Source organism: Dromiciops gliroides, chromosome 4, assembly GCF_019393635.1.
Source record: "Dromiciops gliroides isolate mDroGli1 chromosome 4, mDroGli1.pri, whole genome shotgun sequence".
Lineage (NCBI taxonomy): Eukaryota > Metazoa > Chordata > Mammalia > Microbiotheria > Microbiotheriidae > Dromiciops > Dromiciops gliroides.
In genome coordinates this window covers 208,410,750-208,434,904 of record NC_057864.1, presented here as the reverse complement: position 1 = coordinate 208,434,904, position 24,155 = coordinate 208,410,750, and the positions used below count along the sequence as shown (strand labels likewise).

Below are 24,155 nucleotides of genomic sequence, written 5' to 3'. Positions count from 1 at the left end.
CTCCATGAGGTGAGTCTTAAAAAGATAACCATGCCTCTTTGTTGACATCTCTTTGGTTGACATCTCATTCTGGGCCTGAGTATAATCAAGAGGTTCTAGAGGTACAAAGACCAGGTCTATTTATAGTGATTATGTGGTGCCCAGTCTATTGTCACTGACCATTTCATATTTGATATATGCTTTCTCATGATGAAAATGATCTCCTCTTTAACATAAGCTATTCAATAGCACACCCCCAGGCAAAAGAAACACACAATTGTCCCATATGTTGTTGTCGAGTCATTTCAGGAGTGTCTGAATCTTTGTGACCCCATTTGGGGTTTTCTTGGCCAAGATACTGGAGTGGTTTGCCAATTTCTTCTCTAGCTTATTTTACAGATGAGGAAACTGAGGAAAACAGAAATAAATGACTTTTCCAGGGTCACAGAAAGGGTCCAAGGCCAGATTTGAACTCAGGTGTTCCTGACTCCAGCCTTGGCACTCTATCCACTGTACCACCTCACTGCCCTTGGCCTATATAAAGCACAGCTAATTGCATGTGATAGTATCATAAATAATGACTCACAAATTTCAAGTGCTTTTTGGTTACAGAGTACTTTATAGGCATCATTTCATTTGATCCACAGAGCAACTATGTTACTGATGAAGAAATTAAGGCTCAGAGAAATTAAATAATGTGACCATTATTGGGGGTCTCCCTGAAATGAGCCAGCTTTTTCATTAAATACTGGCTCCAAATATCTTTTATCACTTCATCCCACAAACAAATGCTGATAACATGTCTGCATCAGTTAACTCCTTGATTTCATTCTTGTCTGTGCAACTGGTAAGCTAACCAGGCCAGTTAAAGTCAGTCTTCCTCTATTTCATTTTTTTCTAATCTGTAAAACAGAGTTGGTAAATGTTATAGACTCAGTCCAACATATTAAGTCTTCATAGAGGTACTGACTAATTAATTCTTTAAATCTCTAACAGATTATCAGATAAATACTAATGAGAATACTTTAAGCCATAGTCATTTAGGCCGGTTCCCTCTGAGATCCTCTCAGCCAGGCCAAAGTGAAAACTTGGAAGGGCTCTTTATGCAAATACTATTTTGTACAGCTCTTTATTTTTTATCTCTAACAAAGTGTTCAAACCACAGTGGTCATATGATGAAAGTGAGAGAGGTGACTGATTGGCAGTAGACATCTCAAACTGAAAATTTTATGGTTTGTGTTTTTTGTTTATTGTTTTTTTACTAGTTGGTTGATATTCAATTTGATTTCACAAATATTTTTTAAAAGCACCTTCTATGTTGTGCTATGTTATGCTACTATGTCCCAGGTATTGGGTTACATTTTGGTGAGAAAAACGTAAAAAAGGAAACAATCTTTTCAATTGAGGAATTTATATTCTAATGGGGAGATAAAATACACATACATATAATTAAAACAAAGTCATTTCAAGAGGTGAAAATGTTAAAAGCCCTGGGAGAATAGGGTTCAGGAAATTCCTCATTTATGTTGTAGCACCTAAGCTGTTTTGAAGGAAGCTAGTGCTTCTATGAGGTGTGAAGGTGAGGAGGGAGTATATTCCAGACATGGCTTTTCTTTCTTAGTTTGTTTTTGTTTTTGTATTTTATCTTAGAAGTCATTGACTACATTTGAGTGGGGAGTGGTGGTGACATAATCTAGTGTGTGTTTTAGGAACCTAAATTTGGTATCTGTACGGAGGAGAGATTGGAAAGGGGAGAGATTGGGGAGACCAATTTGCTGGATCATGACAAGTATATGAAAAACATGCTTCTAGGACTGCCATTATTACTCACTTTTGCTAGTCTTTCTCTAGTTTTCTTGCTAGTTTTGGGGAAATACCAAACTTTACTGCATCTCACTTTCTTGCTTATGAAATTCCAAAAACTGGTTTGAGAATATTGAATAAATTGTTACCTGTCAGTTTGCAGAGAATAGCAAATAAAACATCAATTATATTACATAGTCTTGCATTTTCAAAACATATTGGCATTTTTGCATAATAAAAGGTTAAAATAACCAAGGTACTCAAACATACAAGGAGAAGCCACATGTGCTAGAGGAGAAGGTGTTGGCTCTTTCCCCTAAAGAAGGTAGCCCAGGAATTCAGCGGCCCTGACCTCCCCATATCCTCTAGCACAAGGATAGGTTCGTAGCCCTTTCTATTCTTGTCTTCATTGGGGATGGAGTAAAGGAGTGAAAGGAGGGGGAGACAATGACTTCCTCTTTTGAATTTGGGGAGAAAGTTTAGTCTCCTTGGACTTTTCCTGCCATTGCTTTGTCTTCATACCCCATAGAGCCCTTCTGTTTCTCTGTCTTCCTGTACTCCTTCCTACAACACCAATCTCTCCATCTTCCCAGATATTCAGTCATGTTGTCCCACTCTTTTTAGTTAAATCTCCCAATGTTGCCATGATCTTTCTGTCAAAAATCCTGAGTAGTTGTGGCCACTCCCTGTCATCTTAGGGGTACCAGACACAACTTGAGGGACGTCAGTGGCTAAAGAATCAATCAATAGTAATAGCTTACATTTATGTTGCACATTAAAAACACTTGCATGGAATCAGAGAGTTAGAAGAGATCCTAAAGGTTATCTAGTCTCCCTTGTTCATTTTACAAATGAGAAAACTGAAGTCCACAGAAGTTAAGTGACTTCCTTTAAATTAGTAAGAATTTAAACCCAGGTCTTCTGATTTAAGGCCAGTGCTTTTTCTTTTCTTATTTTTAAAAATAAAAGTATTTTATTATTTCCAGTTACATGTAAGGATAGTTTTCAACATTTGTTTTCATAGGATTTTAAAAAATTTTATTTTTTTTGCAGGGCAATGTGGGTTAAGTGACTTGCCTAGAGTCACACAGCTAGTAAGTGTCAAGCGTCTGAGGCCAGATTTGAACTCAGGTCCTCCTGAATTCAGGGCTGGTGCTTTATCCACTGCACCACCTAGCTGCCCCCTCATAGGATTTTTAATTCCAAATTTTTCTCCTACCCTCCATTCCCTCCCTCCTCCCCAAGACAGAAAGCAATCTGATATAGGTTATATATGTACAATCACATGAAACATATTTCTGCATTAGTCATATTGTGAAAAAAGAATCAGAGCACAAGGGAAAAGCTTCAAAAAAGAAAGGGAAAAAAATGGCCAATAGTAGAAACAGTATGGTTCAATCTGCATTCGTTATCCACAGTTCTTTTTTCTGGATGTTGAGAACATTTTCTATCGTGAGTTCTTTGAAATTGTTTTGGATCATCGCACTGCTGAGAAGAGCCAAGTCTATCCCCATTGTTCATCATACAATGTTGCTATTACTGTGTACAGTGTTCTCCTGGTTCTGCTCCTCTCAGTCAGCATCAGTTCATGTAAGTCCTTCCAGGTTTCTCTGAACTCCTCCTGCTCATCATTTCTTACAGCACAACAGTATTCCATTACATTCATGTACTACAACTTGTTTAGCCATTCCCCAATTGAAGGGCATTCCCTTCATTTCCACAAAGAGAGCTGCTATAAATATTTTTGTACATGTGGGTGCTTTTCTCTCCTCTATTATCCCTTTGGGATACAGACTTAGTGGTGATAAAGGGTATGAACAGTCCCATAGCCCTTTGGGCATAGTTCCAAATTACTCTCCAGAATGGTTGGATCAGTTCACAGCTCCACCAACAATGCATTGGTGCTCCAATTTTTCCACAGCTTCTCCAACATTTATTATTTTCCTTTTTTGTCATGTTATCCAATATGATAGGTGTTAGTTTTTTTCTTCAGAGTTGTTTTAATTTGCATTTCTCTGATCAATAGTGATTTAGAACATTTTTTCATGTGGCAATAGATAGCTTTGATTTCTTTATCAGAAAACTGCCTTTGACCATTTCTCAATTGGGGAATGACTTGGATTCCTATAAATTTGATTTAGTTCCCTATATGTTTTAGAAATGAGGCCTTTATCAGAAATTCTGGCTGTAAAAATTGTTTCCCAGCTTTCTGCCTCCCTTCTAATTTTGGCTGCATTGCTTCTGTTTGTACAAAAACTTTTTAATTTAATGTAATCAAAGTCATCCATCTTGTATTTCATAATATTCTCTATCTTTTGTCTGGACATAAATTGTTTTCCTCTCCATAGATTTGAGAGGTAAACTACTACTTCCTCTCCTAATTTATCTATGGTATCACCCTTTATGTCTAAATCTTGTACCCATTTTGACCTTATTTTGGTATACAATGTAAGATGGTGGTCTATGCCTAGTTTCTGCCATACTATCTTCCAGTTTTCCCAGCAGTTTTTGTCAGATACTGAGTTTGTATCCCAGAAGCTGGAATCTTTGGGTTTATCAAACAGTAGATTACTATAGTCATTTACTACTGTGTCTCCTGTGCCTAAACTATTCCACTCATCTACCATTCTATTTCTTAGCCAGTACCAAATAGTTTTGATGACTGCCGCTTTATAGTATAGCTTCAAATTTGGTACAGCTAGTCTGTTTTCTTGTGTATTTTTTTTTTCATTTGTTCCCTTGGTATTCTTGACTTTTTGTTCTTCCAGATGAATTTTGTTATTATTTTTTCTAACTCTATAAAATAATTTTTAGGTAGTCTGATTGGTATGGCACTGAATAAGAATATTAATTTAGGTGCTGTCATTTTTATTATATTAGCTCAGCCTGTCCACGAGCAATTGATATTTTTCCAATTATTGAGATCTGATTTTATTTGTTTGAAAAGTGTCTTGTAATTGTGTTCATATAGTTCCTGGGTTTGTCTTGGCAGGTAGACTCCCAAGTATTTTATATTGTCTACAGTTCTTTTAAATGGAATTTCTATCTCTTGCTGCTGAGCTTTGTTGACCTCCTCTTTCTCTTTTTTATTCATGTAAGCATTTAGAGATATAAAATTTCTCCTAAGCACTGCTTTGGCTGCATCCCATAAGTTTTGGTATGTTGCCTCATTATTGTCATTCTCTTGGATGACATCACTGATTGTTTCTATGATTTGTTGTTTTATCCACTCATTCTTTAGGATGAGATTATTTAGTTTCCAATTAATTTTCAGTCTACCTTTCCATGGCTCTTTATTACATATAATTTTTATTGCATCATTATCTGAGAAGGATGCATTTACTATTTCTGCCTTTCTACATTTGACTATGAGGTTTTTGTGCCCTAATATATGGTTAATTTTTGAATATGTGCTATGTACCACTGAGAAAAAGGTATATTCCTTTCTATCCCCATTCAGTTTTCTCCAGACATCTATCATGTCTAACTTTTCTAACATTCTATTCACCTCTTTAACTTCTTTCCTATTTATGTTGTGGCTAGATTTATCTAATTCTGAGAGGGGAAGATTCATATCCCCCACTAGTATAGTTTTGCTGTCTATTTCATCTTGTAGCTCATTTTTAACCTCTCCTCTAAGAATTTGGATGCTACACCACTTGGTGCATACATGTTTAGTATTGATATTACTTCATTATCTATGGTACCTTTTAGCAAGATATAGTTTCCTTCCTTATCTCTTTTAATTAGATCTATTTTTGCTTTTGCTTTGTCTGAGATAAGGATTGCTACCCCTGCTTTTTTTACTTCAGCTGAAGCATAATATATTCTGCTCCAACCTTTTACCTTTACTCTGTGTGTATCTTTCTTCTTCAAATGTGTTTCTTGCAAACAGCATATTGTAGGATTTTGGTTTTTAATCCACTCTGCTATTCACTTTTGTTTTATGTCAGAGTTCATCCCATTCACATTCACAGTTATTATTACTAACTGTCTCTTTCTCTCCATTCTATTACCCGCTTTATACTTTTTCCCTCTTCTTTCACCCTATTCCTCCTCACCAAGGTTATGCTTCTTACCCCTGCCTCCCCCAATCTGCCCTCCCTTTTATCAGCTCCCCTCCGTTTTCTTTACCCTTTTCTTCCCTGCTTCTGCCCTCCCTTCTATCAGTACCATCCTTTTCCCCTTCCCCTTTTGCTTCCTTAAAGTGTAAGCTAAGTGAGGGCAGCTAGGTGGCGCAGTGGATAGAGCACCAGCCCTGGAGTCAGGAGTACCCAAGTTCAAATCTGGCCTCAGACACTTAACACTTACTAGCTGTGTGACCCTGGGCAAGTCACTTAACCCCAATTGCCTCACTTAAAAAAAAAAAAGTGCAAGGTAAGTTTCTTTATACAAATGGGAGTGTATATTATTCCCTCCTTGAACCAAATCTGATGAGAGTAAGGTTGAAACAACGCTCACCCCTCCCTTATTTCCCTCAATTGTAATGGGTTCTTTACATAATGAAATTAACCCCATTCCACCTCCACCTCCTCTCCTCCCCCAGTCTCCTTTTATTCTGCCCCTTAAGTTTCTTTATATCATCACATCAAAGTTAATTTAATAATAATACCTTAACAGAGATACAGATCCCAAGATTTAAAAGTATTATTCTCCCTCATAGGGAGGTAAACAGTTTAACCTCATTGAACAACATTCCCCCCCCCCCCGCCCCCACCCCAGCCTTGTTTACCTCGTTATACTTCTCTTGAGTCTTGTATTTGGAGATCAAATTTTCTGTTCAGTTATGGTCTTTTTTTTTTCCCCCAGGAAATCTTGGAAGCCCCCTATTTCATTGAATGTCCATCTTTTCCCTGAAAGATAATGATCAGTTTTTCTGGGTAGTTGGTTATTGGTTGTAATACAAGTTCCTTTGCCTTCCAGAATATCATATTCCAAGCCCTGCAATCCTTTAATGTTGAAGCTTCCAGGTCCTGTGCAATCCTGACTGTGGCTCCATTATATTTAAATGGTTTCTTTCTGGTTACTTGGAGCATTTTTTCCTTCACCTGATAATTCTGAAGTTTGGCTACAATATTCCTTGGAGTTTTCCTTTTGGGGTCTCTTTCAGGAGGTGATTGGTGGATTCTTTTAACTTGACAGTATTATCCTCTGATTCTACAATATCAGGGCAGTTCTCCTTGATTTCCTAGAGTATGGTATCTAGACTCTTTTTCTGATCATGGCTTTCAGGTAGTCCAGTAATTCTCAAATTAGCTCTCCTGGATCTATTTTCTAGGTCAGTTGTCTTTCCAATGAGGTATTTCACATTTTCCTCTATTTTTTCAGTCTTTTGGTTCTTCTTGATGGATTCTTGGTGTCTCATGGAGTCATTGTCTTCCATCTGCCCAATTTTTTTTCCTCAGTAAGATTTTGCACTTCCTTTTCCATTTGGCCAATTTTTTCTCCCATTTGGCCCATTGTATTTTTTAAGGAATCGTTTTCTTCACCCAGTTTTTGTGCTTCTTTTTCCAGAGTAACTCTCATTTCTTTTTCTATTTTTTCTTCTCTCTCTCTCAATTTTTGTTTTTTCGTTTTGGTTTTTGGTGAGGCAATTGGAGTTAAGTGACTTGCCCAGGGTCACACAGCTAGTGTCAAGTGTCTGAGGCTGGATTTGAACTCAGTTCCTCCTGAATCCAGGGCCGCTGCTCTATCCACTGTGCCACCTAGCTACCCCTCATTTGGTTTTTAAAAGCCTTTTTGAGCTCTTCAAAGAAGGTTTTTTGGTCTTGAGACAAGATCATCTTCCCACTTGTAGTCATTTTGAGAAACTCATCTGAGTTTGAGTTTTGGTCCTTCCTTTCACCATAGAAGCTGTCAATAGTAAAGGTCCTTTTTTGTTTCTTACTCATATTGTAGTCTATTTTTAAACTTATAAAGAAATTGACTCCTGGGGCACAGGGGTCACTGTTGCAGGCTTCTTACTGCTCTCAGCTGCACCACTCTCAGCAGTGTCAAGCTGCAACTGCGTTGAGCTTCAGCTATGTCAAGCTCCCAGTGAGTTGGCTGAGCCACTGGTGAGTTGGTGAGTCAGCTGAGCTGCCCTTCCCTTTTGCCCAGGTGAGACCAACCTTTCCTGAAGCCTTCTAAATTATCTCAAGTAGGAGGATTGTGTCTCTTTTTGTAGGTTCTGTAGTTCCAGAATCTGTTTAGAGGCTTGATTTAATGTTGTTTTTGAGGGAAACATGGGAAAGCTCAGGCAGCTTCCTGGCTTCTCTCCACCATCTAGGCCAGTGCTTTTTAAACAAACCTCACAGTAAACTTCAAAACTGTAAGGGAGGAAGGACAAATGTTATAGACATCTTACAACTAAGAAAACTGAAGATTAGAGATCAGTCAGTCAGCAAATGGTGCCAGCTCTCTTAAATGACTACTACATTTTAGGCATTATGCTAAGTTCTTGGGATAAAACAAAAAGAGGCAAAAGGTATTTCTGTCCTCAAGGACCTTACAATCTAATGAGGGAGACAATAAGCAAACAAATTTGTACAAACAAGCTATATACAGAATAGAAAGGAAATAATTAAAAGAGGGAAGGTACTAGAATTAAGATGGGTAGAGAAAGGCTTCCTGTAGAAGATAATATTTTAACTGGACCTTAAAGGAAGCCAGTAGGTAAAGATGAACAGGAAGAGTATTCCATGCATGGAAGATAGAGAAAATGCCTGAAATAGAATTCTGATGGAGTATCTTGTTCATGGAATAGCAAGGGGGGGTGGGGTCAATGTAATTGGATTGAAGAATGCATGGCAAGGAACAAGGTATAAGAAGACTGGAAAGGCTAGGTTATGAAGGGCTTTGAACACCAAGCAGTGGATTTTGTATTTGATCCTGGAGGTGATAGACAATTTCTGGAGCTCATTAAGTAGAGGGATGTTATGGGGCTTTTGGAAAGCCATTTAAGTGAATTAAGGATAGGTTGGAGTGGGTAGAGACTCGAGGAAGGCTGGCTCATCAGTGGGCTATTGCAATAGTTCAGACATGAGATGATGAGGGCTTGTACCAAAGTGGTAGCAATGTCAGAGGAGAGAAAAAGCCATATTCAGCAGATGTTGAAAAGGTGAAATCAATAGACCTTGGCAACAAATTGGATATGAGAGGGGAAAGATAATGAAGAGTTGAGAATGACACCTTGGCTATAAGCCTGGGAAGCCTGGAGGATGGTGTCAGCCAACAGTAATAGGGATGTTAGAAGGTGGGAAGTGTTTAGGGAGAGAGATAATGAGTTCAGTTTTGTATATATTGGGTTTAAGGTGTCTATCAGTCACCATTTAAAGATGTCTGAAAGTTAGTTGGAGATGCAAGATTGCAGATCAGCAGAGAGGTTGGGGGCAGGATGAGAAGACTTGAGAATCATCAGTATAGATGTGGTAATTAAATCTATGAGAACTGGTGAAGTGGATTACAGGGAAAAGAAAAAAGAGGGTCCAGCACAGAACTCTGAGGGTCACCTATAGTTAGAAGGCAGGACCTGGAGGAGGATCCAGCAAATGAGACTGAGAAGGAGTAGTTTGATAGGTAAGAGAACCTGGAAAAAAGTAGTGTCCCAAAAACCTAGAAAGTATCAAAGTGATCTACAAGGTCAGAAGCTCCTTCATAGAGATTGAAGATTGAGAGAAGGCCATAGGATTTGACAATTAGAGATCCCTGATAAATTGTGGAGAGATGTGAAATGTATAATGGAAAGAACATTGGATTGGGAGTTAGAGGACCTGAGTTCAAATTTCATCTTCACTGTTTACTTTCTGTATGTATGACTTGGAGCAAGATACTTTACCTCTATGGGTCTTGGCTTCATCATCTTTTAAATGTAGTAGTTGGACTAGGTGATTTTTTTTTTTTTAGTGAGGCAGTTGGGATTAAGTGACTTGCCCAGGGTCACACAGCTAGTAAGTGTTAAGTGTCTGAGGCCGGATTTGAACTCAGATCCTCCTGACTCCAGGGCTGGTGCTCTATCCACTGTGCCACCTAGCTGCCCCATTGGACTAGGTGATTTTAAAGATCCTTTCCAGATCTAAATATGGACCTATTCTTAATCACTCAGAAGCTGAAATTAGAGCCAAGTGCCAGCATGCTTTACTCTACATAATTTAACTTAGCCACCCTGTGCATTTAACTGTATGCTTGGTTTTACAGTGGAGCATAGAGGAGGAGAAGAGGGCATCTCTATTATGTCTTGTGTTAAGAATGATGGGTTAGGGGGTGGCTAGGTGGCACAGTGGATAAAGCACCGGCCCTGGATTCAGTACCTGAGTTAAAATCCGGCCTCAGACACTTGACACTTACTAGCTGTGTGACCCTGGGCAAGTCACTTAACCCCCATTGCCCTGCAAAAAAAAAAAAAAAAAGAATGATGGGTTATCAGGCAGGTAGGTGGCACAGTGGATAAGTCACTAGCCCTGGATTAAGGAGGACCCGAGTTCAGATCCTGCCTCAAACACTTGACACTTACTAGCTGTGTGACACTGGGCAAGTCACTTAACCGACATTGCCGCCCCCCACCCCCCAAAAGAATGATGGGTTATCATTGTTTATGTGGTATAAGTGCTATTGTTAACTGGAAAGTATAATTTTGGATCCATTTGTGAGGAGGCTTTATTCACAGCATCAACTCTGCCTTCACTACATAAAGCAATATTGCTTTCTTCAGCCAGGGGCCCCTAGATGACTACCCCCACCCACCCTGGCCTTACCCTTCAACAGAACCTTACTTTTGCTTTTCTTTACTAATTTGACTGAGTTTTTGCCTAAAAAAACCATTAGCCTTAGAGATTACCCAAGTTGGACCATCACTTTCAAAGACATTTGTGGGTTCGTATTAGCACATTGAAAATGAAATTGAGTGTTCAATAAATCTGAGAAAATAAATTACTTAATGAAGTACCCTCTATTTGACAAGAATTATTGGGAAAACTAGAAAGTGATCTAGTAGAAATTCATTTAGACCAATGTCCTTAAATTATACAGCAAAATAAGCTCAAAATAGATTATATATTAATGGTTGCTTCGGTTGCACCACTGAAAAATTGGAAGACAACTAGATCAAGTACCTTTTATAGAAATGGATGGGGGAGAGCTGTTATTCAAACAATTCAATCAAGGGATGAGGTGATTGCTCAGCATAAGGCAGATTAATTTGAATTCCATGAAATTAAAAAGCTTTGCATGAACAAAATCAGTGCAACCAGGGCAAGAAGGGAAGCTGTCAGTTGGGAAAAACATTTGCATCAAATATATCTGAGAAGGGTCTCATACCTAAAGGACTTAATGCAAATATATAAAGCTGAAAGCTAATTTCCAAAGGATTTGTGGTCCAAAAATATGAACAGTTCTCTAAAGAATTACAAACTACTAGCAACCATATGAAAGTTTGCTCCAAACCTCTAACAATAAGAAAAAATACGAATGAAAACAACCCTGAATTTTTATCTCGCCCCCAACAAAGTGGCAAAGATGACAAAGTATAAGAATGGTCAGTGTGGGAAGGGCTGTGGTAACATAAACACACTAATACTCTGATAAAGAGGTTGACATTTTCCATGTAAGACTAACCTGTCTCCCTGTATCCAAATCCTATTCCTTCCCATCTTCTCTAACTTATTGACCTCACAATCATCTCCCCATCTCACTCTCAAACCTTTGATCTCTTTCCATCTACTGGTTCCCTCCCTGCTGTCTACAAACAGGACAATCTCCTAAACCTTAAAGACCCAACATCTTCCCAGGCTATCCTTTATTTATCATCCTATTATTTCCCCTCTTTTCTCAACCAAACTCCTAGAGAAATCTGAATATGTTGCTTATCTCTACTTCTTCTTTTCTTACTTATTAACCCTTTGTGATCTAGTTTCCAGACTCATCTTTCACTCTAAACTGCTATCTCCACATTTATGAGTTACCTCTTTTTATTTTACCTTCTGCTTCTAGAATATTAGGGCAAATTTCCTTGAAAATTTCTTGGAAGATGATGTCTAAGCTCATTTCTTGATCATGGTTTTCAGGTAGACTAATAATTTTCAAATTATCTCTCCTGGATCTATTTTCCAGGTCAGCAGTTTTTCCAAGAAGACATTTCACATTGCCCTCTATTTTGTTATTCATTTGGATTTGCTTTATTGTGTCTTGGTTTCTCATAAAGTCACTAGCTTCCATTTGTTCAATCCTAATTCTTAGGCAATCACTTTCGTCAGCTTTTCCATTTGGCTTTACAAGCTATTGACTTTTTTCTCATGTCTTTCCTGCATCACCCTCATTTCTCTTTCCATTTTTTCCTCTACCTCTCTAACTTTATCTTCAAAGTCCTTTTTGAGCACCTCTATGGCCTGAGACCAATTCATATTTTTCTTAGAAGTTTTAGATATAGGGGCCCTGATGTTGACATCTTCCCCTGAGGGTGTACCTTGATCTTCCTTGTCACTAAAGAAACTTTCTATAGTCCTCACGTTTCTCTGTCTGCTCATATTGCCTTTTTTTTACTTGACTTTTAGCTCCTTAAAGTGGGGCACTGTTTTCAGGCTGCACTGTTCCAAGCTTCAGGAGGTCCCAGGTGGCATGATTTAAGGAGGATCAGGTTCTTCACTCACCTGGCCTGTTCCCTGGTCCATAGATGACCCCAGACCAACTTGCTAATCAATCAGCTTTGTGTGTTGTGGTTGTCAGCTCTGACAAGCCTGTGCCCCTTTCCCACCTGGGCCACTGCTACTCAAGCCTACCTCTTGGTTCCTAGCAGGGGTGAAAAACCCAAGTTCTGCCTTAGCACCAGCATAGACCCCTGTAATCTCCCCCCTGCCAAGGGCTCAGCCCTCTCACCAGACTGTGAGCTTAGTTCCAGACGACACTGGCACTACAGCTGATTCAGAGGCTTTGGGGGTCTCTTTCTCTGGTGAGGCCTTCCTGGAACTGGGTCTATGTCTGGGTGACTGTGGGGTTGGGCTCTACACCTGTATCAGCACAGCAGCTCCCTTCTTCTGACCTTCCAAGCTATCCTTGGTTGGAAAATGATCTCAGCACATTCTTCTGTGGGTTTTGCTGCTCCAGGAATTGTCCTATGGCATTATTTGGATGTTTTTTTGGAGTCATCTATGAATTACCTCTTTTTAAAAAAAATTACCTCTTTTGTTACTTTTTTTTTTTTTTTGGTGAGACAATTGGGGTTAAGTAACTTGCCCAGGGTCACAGTGCTAGTCAGCCTTAAGTGTCTGAGGCTGGATTTTGAACTCAGGTCCTCCTGGGGCTGGTGCTCTATCCATACCTAGATGTCCCTTAATTACCTCTTAATTGCCAAATCTGATGCCTTTTTTGAATCCTAATACATCCTTACTATCCTAAATTCTAATCCTTTTTAGCATTGTTGATCAGCCTTTACTTATGCAAGTTTAATGACACTGCTTTCTCTTGGTTCTCCTGTCTGACCCCTCTGTGATCTGGGTTCTTGGGGTTAATCTGAAGGGTAAGAAAGGTGATCAGGCTCTCCCAATCCATAACCTAACAACTAACAATTAATGTTCTTTAAATGAATGGTGGTAAATGTTATCCAGGCACATCTAAAAGGTGAAAGCACCACTCACTTCTATTCCAGTGAGATTTATTGAAAGATATGATTCATTACAAAGATTAATTCCTGTAGATGAATATCAGTGCTTGGAATGCAAATGCTGCTCTTAATCACAATGGGTACTTTCAAATGAGGAAAAATATCCTCTGGGCTTGTAACTGACTCTGCACCAGTCTTTTTTTTTTTTTCCTTTGGTGAGGCAATTGGGATTAAGTGACTTGCCCAGGGTCACACAGCTAGTAAGTGTTAAATGTCTGAGGCCAGATTTGAACTCAGGTCCTCCGGAATCCAGGGCCAGTGCTCCATCCACTGCGCCGCCTAGCTGCCCCCAGTCTTTTCTACACTAATACAAATAGAAGTATACATATTTATTTGAGGATTGCAGGATATCTTTGATTGTGATGTATTTCTTTTAGATGGTAAAAAATCCACACTTCTACCACCAGTCTTTATTTATTAGTCTTTGTGCTCTTCAAACATTCTTTTTTTTTTTCTTCAAACATTATTGAAGATTTATAAGCACAAATTGGCCTGATGGTATGTGCCTGAGCTTGTGAACAATCTTTTCTGAATGCTAATTATCTAGAGCATAGAAGCCTCACCCATGGACAGTCTCTTTCTTACCCATAATTGGTCACTGATCCACAACACCTTCAGGTATAGATGCCTGTTGTCTGGAGGAAAACCTATGATGGATCCATAATTAACCTAAGGATGATATTTTATTGCCTGTGACTTTGGGAGGTGGTGGTTCTCTCAAGGATGGCCTGTCTGCTCAGCTTAGACTCCAATAAACATTGACTTTGGCAGGGACTTCTATTATTTGAGCTGGGGTGGGGGGGGGAGCAAAACCTTTGCAAAAATTAGAAGAAAATTTTTAAAAAAATATTGCGGCACTTTTGATAAGCACATTTTTCAGACTCCAAGTGGCAGTGCTCCAGAGAAAACTATTAACTCAACACCCGAGCAAAAAGGATTACGATAAAGGATTACAAAAGTTTATTTTACCCAAAATATCTATGGTAGGCAATAAGTAAAACTGACAACAATAATAGTAAAAACATTATTTATCACTTAGCTTCTGTAGCTCCTTAAATCATGAGGTAAGTGACAGTAGTCAAAATAAGGGAATGGTTAATGAAATGAAAGGCAAATCAAGACATTTCTTCTCAGTCTCCTTTGCTGAAAAATCCATGTCCTGCTCTTTCACTGAGGTATCTCCAAAAGTCTATCTCGGTCTTTCTTTCTCTTATTTTTCTACACTTTCTCCCTTAGTTGATCTCATCAGCTCCTATGGGTTTAGCTATCATCTTTATGCAACTGACTTCCAGATTTACATAATCAGTCATAATAGAATCATATGAGATGTTTTTGCCTAGCACACATTAGGTACTTAATAAATGCTTCCCTTTACCCTATTTATTCTTCCTACATCACTGTCTAATTGATGTTTTGAACTGGATTTCCTGTAAGAACTTCAGAGTCCTAAACAAAATTAAACTTTCATTCCAATCTATCCTTCTTCCTAAATTCCCTATTGGGATCTACTAGCTGTATGACCCTGGGCAAGTCACTTAACCTCTGTCTGCCTCAGTTTCCTCATCTGTAATTTGGGGATAAGAATAGCATCTACCTCTCAGGGTTGTTTTGAAGATGAAATGAAATAGTATTTGTAAAGCAAATTTGTAAATAATATTTGTAAAATATTTGAAATAATATTTGTAAAGTTTTGTAAACTTTTCAGCACTACATAGATGCTAGCACCACTTTCCTTCCAGTCACCCAGCTCAAGTGCTACCCTTTTGAAGCCTTTCCCAATCTACATAGCTGCTAATGCCCTTCTCCCCAAAACTTCCTTGTATTCATTTTGTATAAGTTATGTATGTATTTATATACATTATGCTGTTTTCTTCTTTAGAATATAAGCCTTATGAGGGCAGAAGCTTTTTCACTTTTGTCTGTGTATTCCCAGCACTTATTTCCTGTGCCTGGCACAAGTAAGCACTTAATATAAACTTGTTGATTGATTGAAAATTAATTGATCTAGTCCAACCTCTTCATTTTATAGGGGAGAAAAATGAGACCGACAGAATAAGTGATTTTAGGGATCATAGGATTACATACTTAGAGCTTCCTCCCCTTCCCCAGTCTTACAGAGGAGGTACCTGGGGCCCAGAGGTCAGACAACTATTAAGTATCAGAGGTAGGATTTGAACCTAGTCTTCTCCCATTCCACATTCAGAATCTGTGCACTACAACATGCCTGATAGAATATAAATACAGCAGGAAGCATTTGACTTTTACTTTTCTGTATTTGGTGCCTGGCACATAGTTGGTACTAAATAAGTACTTGCTGATTGATGATTGAAAAATACATCATGGGTGGGGTTGTGAATTGGCTGAACCATTCTGAAAAGTAGCCAGGAATTTATGTTTTTTTAAATAGTGAGTAAAATGTCTGTGTTCTTTGACCAAGGGATCTACCCCAATGAGCTCAAAGCCCGAAAGTTTCTATAAATTCCAAAACATTCAAATCAGCCCTTTTTGTGGTAACAAAGAAATGGAAACAAAATAGATGCCCATTGACTAGAGAATGGATAACATTGTAGACTCCCATTGATTGGGGAATGGTTGGTTAATCACTGTACTTGAATGTAACAAAATATTATTGTAATGTAAGAAAAGAAAAATATGAAGAATTCATAAAATCATGGGAAGACATGAACTGATGATCAGAGAGAGAAGGAAGTAGAACCAGAAAACTTTATGTGCAATGACTACAACAATGTAAAATGGAAAGAGCGACAATAACAACAAAACTCTCAGACTTTGGGGTGTAATTATAATAACCAAGTCTGTCCTCAAAGAATGGAAAAAATACTCCTTTCTCCTTTCTTTGCTGTAAGTACCCAATAATGCATATGCTGTCATACTCAGTTGATGTGTTGGTTAATTTTATAGTACTTTTTTATTTCTTTTTTCTTTATTATAAGGGATGGTTTACTGGGGAAGGGGGATAAATTGTGGACATGAAGGTCACATAAAAATAAAGAACATAAATAAAAATTTTTAAATGGAGGTGATAATATGAATAGTAAAAAGAAATTTGAGAAGAAGCATGCCAAGTGTACTCATTCTAGGTGAACACAATTGGTATCATCAAAAGGGTTTCAAAGTATAAAGAGAAGGACTAGTCTTTAAGAAGAAGGCCAACACTGGTGCCTCTTACTAACTCTTTCTGAGTCTTTTCCCTGCTCTTGACCAATGGTTTTAGGTGCCTGCTCCTCTTTTTAGAAGGAAAACATCCTTTATTGCTTGTATGAATTGAGAGGCAGTGTGGTTAACTAGACAGTAGAAATGTTGTCAAAACACCTCAGTCCAAGTGCTGTGTACTAACCATGTAACATTGGACAGGCCACATAACTTCTGAGTCTCATTTTTCTTATTTGTAAAATGGAAATAATAATCACCTACCTCACAGCTTTTTGTGATAAAATAAGGTACTATACATGAATATTTTATGTTGTAAACTATAAACTCCTTGAGAATAAGAACTATCTCATTCATCAGTATCTTGTACAAGGTAGAGACTCCAGGCTCTATAAATATTTACTGAATTATTGGATAAGTTTCATGTGTATTCCTTCCTGGAGCATTTGCATTTTAAAGGAAAGTTCTAAAGGTTAAATTTTTAAGGGTGAAATTTCAGACACTGAGGAATGAAATATAAACATGTAGTAAACACCTACCATGTACCAGACATTAGCTACAAATACAGAAGTGAGACAGATCTAGACCTCAAGGAACTTATATTGTAATTGGGGGTATAAAAGACATATAGGACATTAGGCAGGCTGAGAAGAGAGTTTTTGTCTGGGGAGTCACAGGGATGGTGAATGGACATAGAGGGCAATTAATTGTCACATCCTTTCCTATATAAAAGAGGGTGGCTAGGTGGCACAGTGGATAGAGAGCCCGATCTTCTTCTTCATCTTCCTGAGTTCAAATCTGACTTCAGACACTTGTGAACTCTGTGACCCTGGGCAAGTCACTTAACCCAGTTTGCCTCAGTTTCCTCATCTGTAAAATGAGCCAGAGAAGAAAATAGCAAACCGCTCCAGTGTCTTTGCTAAGAAGACCTCAAATGGGGTCATGAAGAGTCAGACATGACTAGAAAATGGCAGAACCTCCTCCTCCCTTCCAGTAGCAATGCTTGTATTGATTTGATTACTATTTCTGGAGCTAGAGGTGCAGGGAAGGGTGTGGAGTAGAAAGGGAAGCTATGCATAAGTTTCTGGTCAAATGGCGAGAGGCCCATACTTAGCAGGCCCTGGTGTCTTGGTGGGAACCAGGATGAGTTGGGAAGTGTGGTCTGGAGTCAGCTAGATATATAGTAGGCTGTGTTTGGTGCAATTTCAACTCAACTACCAATCAGGATAGCTGAGTTGGGTGCTGCTCTCTACTCTTCTTGAAATATACTACTAAAACTGTCTAATGTCAAAGCAGACAGGGGGGGAAAGGAAATTATTTTTTTTAAAAATCTCCCCTTTGAGGCCTCAAAATATGTGATAGCACAAGAGAGGTTTTCATTCAAGTGATAATTTAAAAAACAATTTCAAAATTCCTCTCTTCTATTTTAGATCTCTTGGAAACAGAGACTGGACCTGTTTAACTTAGCAGTGATCTATGTTGGAAGGGCCTTATTTACCTTGTTGAGCTGGTCACTTCCAGCACTAAAGTGCTGTAACTCTAATACATTTAATTTATTCAATGTCAGATTACTTTGGTTTGTGTCTGTCTGTGTTTTAATGTGCATTGATTTTTCTATTAGCCGTTCTGCTGTAATGTCTGGCTTCATATTTTTGTCTTGTTTTACATTCTATTTTCAGCCTTTAATTAAAGCCCTTGTTCTTTCAGTTGGTCAGAGCCTTCCCAGGTTGACTTGGAAAAGAACATTTTCCAAATAATAAAGCCTCTTTTTTGCTTTATTACTTGCCTCCCCCATCTACCATGGGAGGGGCTAAGAAGAGGTGAAATTCAAATTGGTTCATTTAGCAATTTAATCACAACTTCTGAAAGGGAAGGATGTAAAATTCCTTGATTTCAAGGTTTCTGTCTCATAAAATGTAAAAACTGGAAGGGACAATAAAGAGCATATGCACCCAGACAAGTGAAGTGATTTAGCCAAGGTCACTTGGAGAAGAAGTCTATCCAAATTTCAATTGAACTCTTCCATCTCTAAATCCAGTATTCTTTCCAATATGCCATGTTCTCATTCACCCACCTAACTGAGCATTGTTTGTAGGCTTCATCATTCTTTCAACACATATTTATTAAGCATTATGCACAGGGTATTGTGTACTAAATACTGGGAATTCAAAGATGGAAAATGACCCGGTCTCTGCCTTCCACAAGCTTCAGTTCATTGGCAAGGTGGAAGAGAAGATGGGATACAAGGAGGTGAAACCCCAGGATATTGCCCTATGAGAAGGAAAACAAACTCCTGGACATTTTAAGAACTTTGAATGGGAATATTACTGTAGGGGGAGGGGAAGAGAGGACTAACTTCCTATTTTCACAAATTATTATTGCTATCTGGGTGCTAGGCACAGTTGTTTTTACTGCTGAAATGAAGGGTCTATCAATACCTTCTAAATTTTAATGTGCTAGGGACAGCTAGGTGGTGCAGTGGATAAAGCACCGGCCCTGGATTCAGGAGGACATGAGTTCAAATCTGGCCTCAGACATTTAACACTTACTAGCTGTGTGACCCTGGGCAAGTCACTTAATCCTCACTGCCCCCCCCCCCAAATATTCAATGTGCTGGAGCAAAGGCTCAGTGGCCCTGTCCTTTGTCTCAGGGTTCTTACTTTTCAAGTGAGGCAGTTGGACTAAATGATTTCTGAGGTTCTTTCCAGTCCTACGATTCTCTGCAATAAATTTCCCCTTTTAGCACTCATTCCGTGCTTTGTAGTTTCTTCCCACAGTCTTTTCCTTTCAGGTTTGTGGATTTTCATGCTGCGGCCTCTACCTGCTCCCCGTCCCGGGCCAGCCTGCTTACTGGAAGGCTTGGGCTGAGAAATGGAGTTACACACAACTTTGCAATCAGCTCAGTGGGGGGCCTTCCACTCAATGAAACCACCTTAGCCCAGGTGCTCCAAGAGTCTGGTTACATCACAGGAATGATAGGTAATACTACAAGTTTCACATGCATGAACTCTGTCTCCTCACCTCTGCTTCAGAGTCCCCATTTTACCTCTAAGCATTGCTCAACTCCCATCTCCTCCTATACAAAGCCTTTTCTGATCCTCTGAGTTGTTAGAGCTTTCTCCCTCTTAAAATGAGGCTGCAGTTGTTTTTGTTGTTGTTGTTGAGTTGTAGCCAACTCATCATGAGCCCACTGGGGTCTTCTTGGCAAAAGATACTGGAGTGGTTTGCCATTTCCTTCTCCAGCTCATTTTATAGATGAGGAAACTGAGGCAAACAGGGTGAAGTGACTTGTCCAGGGTCACACAGCTAGGAAGTGTATGGGCTGGATTTGAAATCAGGAAAAGTCTTCCTGACTCCAGCCCTGGCACTCCAGCCACTGTACCATCCAGGCACCCTAGGCTGCGTTACTTTGCACATACTTTGTATTTTCCCAGGGACTGTTTCATTCTGTCTCTGTATCTCCAGTGCTTGGCACATAATAAATGACTGTTGAAATGAATTCAATGAAAAGTTGGCATGCTAATGTCCTCCTTCATTTTCCATATGAGGCTGCCCCCAGCCATCTAGGCAGCTAGGTGGGATGGCAGATTATTAGGCTATTAGGCTTAGAAACAGGAAAACTGGTTGACATATAGTCTCAGACACTTGCTGGCTATGTGGTCCTAGGCAAGTCACTTAACCTCTGTGCCTCAGTTTCCTCTATTGTAAAACAGTGATAATAATAGCACCACACCTCACAGGGTTATTGTGAGGATCAAAAGAGATAAGATTTTAAAGTGTTTTATACAGTGCCTGGCACACAGTAAGTGTGTAATAAATGCTTGTTCCCTCCTCTTTCTGTCCCTAGCTCATGCCAGTTTCATCCTGCCTTGTTTTACTTTCATAAGTAAGATGGATTTAATAGAGTTTGGGGTCTCACAATTTTTCTCCCTTCTCCTTTCCTTTCCCAACTCTCTTAAAATATAAATAGATCACCAGCATCATGAGAGTGCATGTGCTGTTGGGGAAATTTGCTTTCCATCTCAGAGAGTCAGATCCAGTGGGTTTCCCGCTGTCCCCCTAAACAGACTTCATGGGCAGAGAGATTATGCCAACAAAACCAAATGCTTTGGGTCTTCATGCTGGGTGTGTTTGCTGTTTTAAGTTTCCTCTGGTAAACTAGAGATCTACTTTGCTTAGAAAAGGAGCAGGATGCAGTCCTCAAAGTAACCTTACTTTTACCTACAGTAGTAAGACCCTTCCAGTTTACCATGGAATAATTTTAAGGGAAATCAAGCTGAAGTATAGTATTCATTGTTTTTGTGAAACTAAAAAAATCCTTTTGCTTAAGTTTCCCTCTAGGGCCTAGTCTGCCCTCAGCTTTGCGCTGTGTAGCCCTTGAGAATACCCAAGCACTTTGCAGTTTGGGAATGGCAGGTGTGAAGGAAATACCCCTGTGGATTTCTTATTTTTCTGTTTCTTTCCCTTCTCATTTTGGCCATGTTTAACGTGTGGCAGAAGGGGAAGGATGGTGAGACAGGCAAGAATGCAGGTGTCCCTGATATTCTGTGCATGGAAACCTAGTCTGTCTTCAGTAATTCATATCAATTTAACTCCACAGGGAACAAGAGAGTTGGTGGGGTGGTGGGGGTGGGGGTGGGGGGACTTGTGTGTTAGGAGGAAGGGACAACAGGAACTTGTTCCTCTGTTCCTCTGAATCCTTTCTGTAGAGAGGGCAGAGGCAGCCTTTTCAGTTCACCAAATTCTTTAGGTTTCCCAGTAGCCAACCTTCCTTTCTCCATTCTTTTTCCTGTTTGTTTAGTTGTGTCTCTAGTTCTTACTTGTTGTCTCCCAGTGGATGCTGGCTTGCATTCCTTAGAGGCAAGGGCTTGCTTGACACAGCTCTTTTTAGTACCTTTTGGCTCTCCTTTCTTAAATGAAAAGCTTAACGGAGGACAGTCTGTTTCCTCAGCCCTCTAAATGAAGGGAGAGTGTGAACAGGGAACCACACTGATCACCTTCTTTCTTGTTTTCCAACAGGCAAATGGCATCTTGGTCACCATGGCCTTTACCAACCCAATTTCCGTGGTAAGGATTCTTGGAAGGGGGTAGGGAGGGTATTTGTTATTTGAAGGGGAAAAAAACTCTATGAAAATGAGATGGTGTCCTTTGAAATCACTTCCCTGCCTTCCACCAGAGAATTCACTGCTGTATTTTTTTTCTGAGTTAATCTCCTAGTACATTAGCAGCCTCATTTCACTGCTATACAGTGAATACACTGCTCCATCAGGCCTCTCCCGCTGCTATACAGCTTTGGGTCCCTCTCACTTAGGCTTTATTTCCAAATAACATTTTCTTTCCGCTCTCTTCTGTCCTGATGACTTTTCTTTTAGGATGTTTCAGAATAGTTTTTTTTCCCCTCTCATGGTTTTTTATGTGATAAAAGATGCACAGATTTGAAAGTTAGTGATGTTAGAAACTTAGTCCAATCCTTTTATTTTATAGCTAATGGGTATGACATTTTCAAGGAAACCACATTAATTTCACTAGTCATTCAATTTCTAGTGTTGTTGTATTTTTCTTTCCAGTGATTGTATCATTTGGCCTCATGGGACAGTGTTGGTCTTGGTTTCAGGGAGATTTGGGTTCAAATCCTGCCTGTGACTATGGGCAAGTCATTTTAACCTCTCTGAGTCTTAGCTTCCTTGTTTGTAAAATGGTATCTACCTTGTTTGTAAAATAGTATCTACCTCATAAGGTGGTTGTGAGGATAATAAAGTGGCAAACTACTTAACTATCTTTGCCAAGAAAACCCTCAAAAGGGTCACAAAAAGTTGGATATGACTGAAAATGACTAAACAACAACCTGCCTCATAGGGTTGTTGTCAAAATCAAATATGATAACACAAGTACAATGCTTTGCAAACCTTAAAGTATATATAAATGTCAGCTATTATTATTGATTCCTCAGAATCCCTGTTGATTGCATTGAACATTTTCATTAGAAATCCCTAGTTTCATAGAATTAAGTCTGAGATTTGGAAAAGATCTTGGAAATCATCTAATTTAATACTATTTTATTAATGTATGAGGGAGTAAGATTGGTTCCCTCACATCCCCAACCAGTTCAGTTGATACCAGTTATAGGATTTAATCATAAATAATGGTATGCTTAGTTAGTGAGGTGTTAACACCCTGTCAATCCTTTTCAAAGTATAGATACTTTGCTCTCTGAGTCAGGAGGAAACATAATCATTGGCCACCTCCCACCCACCCCCCCCCCATCCCAGTGACCCTTAGAAAACACAGTCCAGTGAATTTGAGGCAGTTGAAGAGAAGCAGTAGTTATAGAAAAACACAACTCTTCACCTCTTGGTAAGAGAAGAAAGAAAGTTCTTCCCATCTATACCCATCAGTCATGGTGCCTAGCAATGGTGTTACTGACCCAGAAAAAAGACACTACATCCAGCAAGCAAGCAAGTTGAGAGAGTCCAGGCAGCAGGCAACAGTTGAGTGTATACACACACACACACACACACACACACACACACACACACACACACACACTCCCTAGACAGACCCAGATAAAAAGGCCAGAAGCATCTTTGAGGAGTGTGACCCCTGACAGCAGAGAAGAGAGTTGGATTTGGAATTTAGAGAGCTAGTTCTGGGCATCGTCAGTTGTACCACAAGAAGCTTACACAAAAAAAGTAAGGACTTCGAGGCCCAGCAATAAATGGTACCAGAGGAATGAATCGCTTTGGCTGCATGCATTCCCCAGCTATATGCCTTACTGCCATCATACTCTAAGTTTGTGCCCACTCTTCCCACAAGTACTGTGGGTATCTATAACAATGTCAGCTCAGTTTTATGGTGGAGACGTTTTATCACTACTGTTCTTCCTCTGCCATATTAGTAAATGCCATTGCTTTGAGCTAATTGGGGTAACTGCCTGCCTGTTAAGAGGAAGCCCACAGATCGGGGTGGTGATCATGAGTTTTAAAAATAGGTACCATGGGGTTACTCTAGACCTGATGTAGCATCTACCCTCTAATGACTTGCCCAGGGTCACACAGCTAGTAAGTGTCAAGTGTCTGAGGCCAGATTTGAACTCAGGAACTCCTGAATCCAGGGCTGGTGCTTTACCCACTGCGCCACCTAGCCGCCCCCTCTGCATGTCCTTTTAAAAATAGCATTTTGGTTTTTTCTACATATAAAGACATTCATTTAAAAAAATTTTCAGTTCCAAATTTTCTCCCTCCCTCCCATTCCTCCACCCTACCTGAGCAATTTGATATAGGTTGTTTATGTGCAATCATGTAAAACATATTTCCATATTAGTCATATTGTGAAAGAAGAAACAGACCAAAAGAAAAAAAAAACATGAAAAAAATAAAATGAAGATAGTATACTTCGATCTGTAGTTAGATTCCATCAGTTCTTTCTCTGGATGTGCATAACATTTTCCATCATGAGTCCTGTAGAACTATCTTGGATCATTGTATTGCTGAGAAGAGCGAAATTATTCATAGTTGATCACACAATCTATATGTCCTTTCTTATTAGATTAGTGGATCCTTTTCAGTCTTTA

At 39.3% G+C, this 24,155-nt stretch overlaps 1 protein-coding gene across 6 annotated transcripts in view; it reads left to right on the top strand.

The window, feature by feature from the left end:
• ARSG (arylsulfatase G) overlaps positions 1–24,155 on the top strand; it is a 186,086-nt gene that overhangs the window by 102,370 nt on the left and 59,561 nt on the right. For all 6 annotated transcript variants that reach the window (XM_043963167.1, XM_043963166.1, XM_043963164.1 and 3 more), the window contains 2 exons: positions 19,377–19,564; positions 21,605–21,652. In XM_043963167.1, coding sequence (XP_043819102.1) covers positions 19,377–19,564; positions 21,605–21,652 — 236 coding nt within the window. The remainder of the gene's footprint in view (positions 1–19,376; positions 19,565–21,604; positions 21,653–24,155) is intronic.